An 8,320-nucleotide genomic window follows, 5' to 3' on the forward strand; every position below is an offset into this window, starting at 1 on the left:
ATTGTTACTTGCAGCCAATTAGAAGTATTTTCGAAGAAAGGGACCAAATTCGACAATTCATGGAACATTGGAGGTTTGGAGTGCAAAAGATAAAGAAAGCCACGAAATTCGCTAAAACCACGATGTGGCAGAGTTAACCACGACGTGGCATGAATATTCTAGAAGACAAGATTACGTAAAGAAGGAGTCCTTGCCCGCTACGGAATCTGTTAAAAACCACGACGTGGCATAGATAACCACGACGTGGCATAGATAACCACGACGTGGCACGGGATTTTTCAGAATATATATACAATCTTGAACCCTACGACTTGGAGGACTTGTGGTGGTTGAGAGGGGTTCCTGGAGACGAAAATTCAGAGGAGAAGAAGACCTGGAAGCTGGTTTCAACACCAAGGAAGTAGAAGTACATAAATTGATTCATAGTTTGGTACACTTTAACATGTTTTGGATTTTAATATTTGTTTGTTTAGCTGTTAATATGTCTAGCTAAATCTAGTTGCTTCTGCTAGCTAGATGAAGCTGGAACTCATGGTTTTAATGCATTAGATTTAACTTTAATTGTTGGTGATATGCTTGTGTTGATTGATTTTACCTAACATGCTTGAATTAGTTATTTGATTGCTTTGAATTCTTGTTCTGTGTAGTTAGTGAACACAATTCTGCATGAACTTGAATACCTAATAATATAGTGAACACTAGTTATTGGAGCTAAGATCAAACCAATCTTAGATTAGTAATTGAATAATTAAATTAAGTTGTGTTAGAGAACTCATATTATGACTGTAATTGTATTTTGATTAATCAATCTTCATGGCTCCAATTTTATTTAATAATTGATTATGTGTTAACTATTGTATGAACATAAATAGAATTACATGAATTGATTAATAATTAGTAGATTTAGAACTAAATTACTAATACTTTCTTAATTGGTCACCAACAGTAATAGTTATAGCTAATGTATAACCATTGAGTGAAAGTGGATTCGAACTAACATAAGTATTTTGTTTATTGATTGACTTTTTGTTAAAGAATTAAGTTCATCTAAACTTTCAAAATTAGATAAAAACCCTTTTAGCTTGTTAATAATTAGATTAATTTAGTAGTAAATAAAGTAATTAATAACACCGTTCCCTGTGATCGACACCCGACTTACCTAAGCTATACTGTAATCTGACTAGGTACATTGTCTATAAGTGCATAGTTAGTCTAAGTTTGTTAGGTTATAAATATTAAAATTAGTGGGTACTTCCGTGCGCATCATTCAGGCTGGGTCTTTACCTTAAACCGGGTCTTCTGTCAATCGTTTACTATCATTTCATTTTTGCATGTTTTGACTTCCAGAATAATTATGTTATGGTATATCATATTATTCAAACCATCCACAGTCAATCATACTTTGGAAGTAGGTAATGAGGCAAGACTGTCATGAAGGGTCTACAGGTTGTCTGGGACAAAGGGGTTGTAGTGTTCATGAGTACTCCTAGAATAGCGATTCGAGTATTGGATTCAACCCACACTCACTTGTATCACTTCTTCTCGAGTGACCGTGAGACAGAAATATCATATAAGTCTTCAAACCTAGAGATATGAGTTGTTGACTATGAGTTGGTTATACATTGATTGCATGAAAACGCATTGGTAACTCGATGTTATAAAACGTGCCTTTGTGTATGATTCAACAAGTAGTAGAACAAGCATATGAGTCTAAGTTTATCTGTTCCTTCTTGGATCAAAAGCGATATTTGGGCCCCTTGATGATTTTGTTTTGGCCTATGTACCGGGCCCGGTCCGAACTAAATTGATGTGTTCGATTAAGTTCTATGTCAAACAAATCAGAAATCGGGAAACGAACTGCTGGACAATAAGTTTGACATTGTTCCATGTATTTGTCCGGCTGATATCTAGAACAGAGGATTATATGATCACTTATCTTAAATGGCATATCACCATCATCTCAATTCCGCAAGACTTTGAAAGAGCTATGATTGCTGATCGGTACCTGAAGTCATTCTTCCAGTTATAGTTATTAGATTTATCCAAGTGGGAGACTGATGGATTAGGTGTCTAAGTTCATAACTATTTCTGGAATGTACTTGACCCGATTGACATGGTTCATTTGGGTTGCATGACATCATGAAACTTGGATAGACTAAATGAGAGAAAGGACACTTATGGTTTAATAATATATTATAAGTTTTAATATATTTATAATATTATTATTTAATTAGTATTGATCAAGAATTAATTTAGAATTAATTTGGTGATCAAAAGGAGACTAATTAAATATATGGGGTTGATTATGTAAATCATCTATTCTTATATAGTGGGCTAATGATCAATGGTTTATTGAATTGGGCTAAAACCCATAAGGTGCTTCATGGATAGTCCATGGAGGTTATGAACCCATGGATCATGGAATATGAAAAGCCATGCACATTAGGGTTTACATGGAGTAACCCTAAATGTGGCACACTATATAAGAAGCTCCATGGCTAGCAAAATCGGCACTAAGGATAGAACAAGAGGGCTAGCCAATTTTGAGTGTGTGTGCACTTCTCTCAAAGTTATTCCAAGAGTTGTGGTGTTGTGTGAAACACTTGAGGCATTACATTAGGGGTGCTAGGCTCATAAGGTTCTCACGGAATACAAGCAACAAGAAAGGTATGTTCTCCTACTAGCTTTTATGTTTCAAGTTCCCCATGCCATGCTAGTTAGGTTAAGAACCTTGGAAAAATCAAATTTGCATGTATATTAGTAAAACATAGATCCAAGGTTTCTAGGGTTGCATGTACACCTTAGGAGTGTTAGAATGCTCAAAATCCTTCCGTTTACACATTATCAATGATAATTGTATGTTTTGTTTAAAAGGGCACATTGGTCAAGTTCAACAACATGAAATTATACATGAGAAGAACATCAAGACATTAGACATAACATAAGTCATTACATCAAATCCAATCTAAATTGTTCCCATACATCATAGGGGTACACTTTCAAGTACCAAAAATAACATCCATATTGATTAAACCCCAAAACACATAAAGTACTAAACATACAATACACATAAACATAACATTATCCTAAAAAGACACTTATACCCCTACATACATCAAAATTCCATGAAATCCCATCACTTACCCCCTTGGAATTTGCAAGTTCTAGCATTGTGTCCTTTATTTTTACACTTGCTGCAAGTTACTTTGATAACCTTTCTTGTAAGCTTTCCATTCCCACTAGTAACATGGATTTGACTCCCACTCCCACTAGCACCATTGTCTCCCTTCTTCTGGATTTTCTCCTCAACAGATTGCCTCCTCTTTTTCTTAGGCCTTCTAGGCTGATTATGGTGTAGATGAGGTGTGATTTTAATTGGGCATTCACTTATAGGCCACATTGCTCGACCTTTCATAGTCTCTACCTTGTACATACAAGCTACTTTCCATGTTTCTAGCAAGTGCACCCTGTGGGCATAAGTGTGCAGCTCTCCAACCTCCTCACCATTATCTGCTTTGTCATTTAGGACTGCAATGACATGTTTACATGGGAGTCCTGTTAATTCCCACTTCCTGCAACTGCATACTCTTTCAACCATCTCAACAACATGTTGATCTTGCCATGGCCCTTGCACTTGGTATTTATCTAACCCATTCCACCTAGTTGTGTACTGAGATGCCCAATTGACATTCTTCTTCATGATATTTGTTGCAGATGGGGTTAGTTGACCAACACACTTGGTTTGCACCTTTATGAAATTGCATATACTCCCTAATGTACTCCAAGAAGGTTATAGTGGCTTGTCCCTTCCCTCAATAAATTTTCTATTAAAAACTGCACAAAGATTATTCAAAAGCATATCTGAAACTGCTCTACCTGAAAACACCACAATAATGTCAGGATCAAACATATACTAAGAAATACTACAACAAAAGGGTAAATTCAGAAGCTGAAGTATATACCTGTGAAGTGGCTTCTTGCCCGATGTTGTGGGGGAATCTGCTTCAACCAATTATAAGCTTCTATATCATATGAATTGAATTCCTTCATCATATGATTAAACTCTAGTACTGTTCTAGCTGTAGCACAATTCCACAAGTGTTCTTTGTACTCATTAGTTCTCCATGTTTTTCTCATGTTGTTATGTATATGCTTGAGAAAAAACCTGTGCTCAACATATGGGAACAACTGAGAAATGGCAGCCTGCAATCCGTGTAAATGAATTAAAACATAGTCAATATAGTACATCCAAATATATCAAATATAAACAACAAAGTACAAACTTTTTGTCTGTCACTTATAAATGTGAAGTTTGAGTTTGCATATAGGTCCAGATCATCTCCAATACACTCAAGAAACCACTTCCAACTGTCAGTGTTCTTAGTCTCAACAATGGCATAAGCTAGGGGGTATATTCCATTGTTGGAGTCTACCCCAACTGCAGTTAGAATTTGTCCTAGGAAAGGGCCCTTCATAAATGCCCCATCAAAACCTAGAAAATCCCTCAGGAAAGCTCTAAACCCCTTCTTCATTCCACCTAGACACACATACATCCTTTTAAACCTTATTGTGGCAGCACTTAGGTTGGGTTCTAAATCAAACTCTAACTTTATAGTGGTTTCTGGATTAGTAGACTGCAACTCCAGGATGTAATCTCTGAGAACATCATACTGCTTGTTGTAATCACCCTGGACAAGTTTTTTTTTAATATATTTGGGCTTGAATACCTTGTGAATAGAGAATCCAACTTGATATTCCTTTTGAACTTGTTCTTGAAGAGCTCTGACTCGGATTGTTGGGTTGGATTCAATCTGGTCCATTATCTGTTTAGAGATAAACTTTGCGGTTGCAGATCTAACATTTCTTGTTTGGAGGTATCTATGTTCATGGTTGAAAGTGTTGGATTAGTGTCTAAGTCCATAACTATATTTGGTATGTACTTGATCCGATTGGCATGGTCCATTTGGGTTGCATGGCATCATGCATTTGGATAGACTAAAATGAGAGAAATAACACTTAAGGTTTATTAAAATATATTATAAGCTCTAATATATTAATAAGATTAGTTAATTAGTATTGATTAAGAATTAATTTGGAATTAATTATGTGATCAAAAGGATACTAATTAAATATATGGGTTAATTGTGTAAATCATCCATACTTGTATAGTGGGCTAAAGCTACATGGAATATAAAGTTGGGCTAAAACCCATAGGATGCTCCATGGTGTTTTTTTTGTACCCATGGATCATGGAAATGAAAGGCCATGGCAATTAGGGTTTACATGGTGTAACCCTAATTGTGACACACTATATAAACATCTTATTCTTCCAAAAATTGGTTATGAAGGAATGGTGAGGGCTAGCCGATTTCATGAAGTGTCTCATTTCTCTCAAGTTATTCTAAGTGTATTTGGTGTTGTGTGAACCATTTGAGGTGTCATACTTGGGGCACTAGGCTCTTAATCTCCATGGAATCAAGCTACATTAAAAGGTATGTCCTCTAACTTATATTATTCCATATGAATCAATGTTTTGTATGCTAGTTAGGATAATACCTTGGAATGTTCATATTTGCATGTATAATAGAGAAAACATAGATCCAAGGTATTTAGGGTTGCATGTACACTTAGGGGTGTTAAAATGCTCATAACCCAACAATGGTATTAAAGCCTATGCTTGTTTTCTTGTTATACTTGCAAAATTGGCTGAAAATTTGAAGTTTGTTGTTGTTGTCTGCTAAGCAAACTCGCCGAGTCCATGAAGGGACTCGACGAGTCCAAGGCTAAACTCATCCAACTTTCCGAGTTGGTTCATGCACTCGACGAGTTGGACCCCCAGACAACATATCTTCGACTGTTTTGGTTGGACTAGGAACATTAACTTAAGCTGTTTTTCAACTTATAAACCTGTTTTTGATGTGGTAATGTTCATGCTAATCCAATTTCAAAGATAATTGTCAATAGATTCATGTTTTGTATTAGTTTAATGGTTAGGCTAATTACATGAAAAAATTTGATTGAATTATCTTGTTCTTATGAGTTGCTTAGATTAATAGAAAAGTTATGTGAAATTGTTGTTTTCAATCCAAACTAATCTAAAAGTTGGTTCTAAAATGTGTTTTTTTAACTTTTCCTCAAGTTATATGAAAAGTCACATTTAAGATTCATAAAACTCATAAATATTTCCATAGGTTATGAATAAAGAAAACTCATATTATTTTAATAGTTTAAAGTCTCCCATAATTTGTCCTCAAGTCATGCAACTTGAAGAGTTTTTTGAATTAAAACTACTTTAAACACATAAGTTTTGGAATTGAATAGTTTTGAATAGCTACAAAACTTGCCCTCAAGTTTTAGAATTTATAAAGTTTTCCCTTATGAATACTTTAATTCCAAGTTAATCCCTAAGAATTTTAAAAGTTAAAATTCAACCCTTATACTTTATAGTATTATAGGTTAATAATAATAATTTATATATATATATATATATATATATATATATATATATATATATATGTATGTATGTAAGTATAAGAGCAAGCCAGTCTTACCGTTAGTAGGCCTCATTCACGAGGTCGGTCTATAAGTGTGACAACCCAAAAATTTTCGTTAGTTTTAACGTCAAAATTAATTACGTCAAAAAAAGTAGCCAAATTTATCCCAAAAATATTTTTGACCGGAATTAAACCCGTTGGAATATTTTAAATAATATTCGTTAAGCGAACCAAAATTAAGGTGGTATAATTTTAAAATGTTACCGTGTTTAACGGTAGTCATGAAAAACCCCGTTCGCGATTGGTGTCAGGTGAACCCCAACCAGGCCATAAACTCCATCCTATATAAGAGTTGAGTGGGTTTCATTCCCACCTTTTTCCCACCTTAGACACTCTCTCTACTTTCTCTCTCTACAAAACGAGTTTTGGTCAAAAATCGCCCCTTCAAGCTTCAAATCAGTAAGTTAACCTTCCTAGCTTGTTGTTTAACCCATTTGACTTGAAAATTCGGGGCTTAAACATCCAAAAACCCCAAGAACAAGAGTTTACAGTCTTGGGAGCATCCCAAAACCGTAAACACCTAGAAAGAGGGTTTTGGTGCCCAAAAACCCTTCCAAACCACTTCTAATGCTTAGCAATGACTTAGAGGCTTGCATGAAAGGACTTAGAACACCAAAATCGTAGCAAATGGGGAGTAAACATGAGTTTACGGTCTAAGAACATCCTTAGACTGTAAACCCATCTTCATGGACCATAAACACTTATTTAAGTGTTAAACTACCCCTCAAACACCTCCAAAAGCTTCCATGAGTGCCTAGAGCCTTGTAATCCTTCGTTTGATGCACCAAAAACATGATTCATGGACTAACATGAGTTTACTACCGTAAACTCATGTGACCATAAACACCTTTCCAAGGTGTTTAAGTGCCTTTAACACCTTCATATGCTCATATAAGTGACTAGAACCTTGCATACATGAGTTAGAACCACCAAACAACAAAAGAAATAGGCAAAGATGAGTTTACGACCTTAAAATCATGTGTTTACGGCTGTAAACTCCCCAAGGAGTGGTCATGGACCGTAAACTCCATAAAATGGTCCCTTTGGAGCCTAAACCACTTCCTATGCCCTAGAATTGAACCTAGCCTAATTCTACAAGTGTTATAAGACCATAATGCATCAAATAACACCCCACCCATGAGTGTACGGCCGTAAACTCATGGGGATAAGGTCTTAGGGCCGTAAACTCTATAAAGAGTTTACTCTTGAAGAGTAAACTCCCTAACTAGGCCATACACTCTCTTAGATGTTACCCGGGACACTACTAGCACTTGACCAAAGTGTTTTCAGCTCATTAGGATGCGTATACGTGATTAATTAGTATTATAATTACTAATTGTATGTAAACATATGTCATCATATGTTAATAGGTCACTAAGCGTGTTCAAGTCTTTACTTGACACCGAGCACCCAACCGGCATCTTCGTCCGATCCACTTACAACAGGTGAGTTCATACCCCTGAATTAACCTTTTAAATGTTTTTACATACTTTTATGGGGGGGGGGGAATACAAGTTAAAACATGCCGGTTATCATATCAATCATATGTGATTGATAACCCGCATGCAAAAGGATTTATTACACTTTCAGCTGTTTTACCAAGTATGATACTATAAATGGTGTCCAAAACGTCTTTACTTGTTTATATCTTTTCTCAAATTGTCTCTCGCGCTGTATGTTTTACTTCAAAACCAGTTACAGCAGTATTTTAAACAAAGGTTTTTCTTTACCTGTATTGTTTTATCAAAACTACATTCAAAACTTGT

At 35.5% G+C, this 8,320-nt stretch overlaps 1 protein-coding gene across 1 annotated transcript; it reads right to left on the reverse strand.

Moving 5' to 3' along the window:
- Positions 1–3,136: 3,136 nt before the first annotated feature.
- LOC145067698 (uncharacterized) lies at positions 3,137–4,820 on the reverse strand. The gene is made up of 4 exons (XM_079014776.1): positions 4,284–4,820; positions 3,963–4,203; positions 3,836–3,876; positions 3,137–3,748 (listed from the first exon to the last, which is right to left on the reverse strand). Exons 1-4 carry the CDS (start codon positions 4,818–4,820, stop codon positions 3,137–3,139), a joined length of 1,431 nt encoding a protein of 476 aa, XP_078870902.1.
- Between the last annotated feature and the right edge of the window lie 3,500 nt (positions 4,821–8,320).

This window comes from Lactuca serriola, chromosome 8 (genome assembly GCF_051521515.1).
Source record: "Lactuca serriola cultivar US96UC23 chromosome 8, Lser_US96UC23_V15, whole genome shotgun sequence".
NCBI lineage: Eukaryota > Viridiplantae > Streptophyta > Magnoliopsida > Asterales > Asteraceae > Lactuca > Lactuca serriola.

Excerpts from the sequence above, each read along its gene's own strand:
- LOC145067698 (XM_079014776.1), bottom strand. The coding sequence starts at position 4,820 with ATGGACCAGATTGAATCCAACCCAACAATCCGAGTCAGAGCTCTTCAA. Across the intron at positions 4,204-4,283 it reads TTATAAGTGACAGACAAAAA|GCTGCCATTTCTCAGTTGTT; the intron begins GTTTGTACTTTG and ends CACGGATTGCAG. Across the intron at positions 3,877-3,962 it reads GGCAAGAAGCCACTTCACAG|GTAGAGCAGTTTCAGATATG; the intron begins GTATATACTTCA and ends TGGTGTTTTCAG.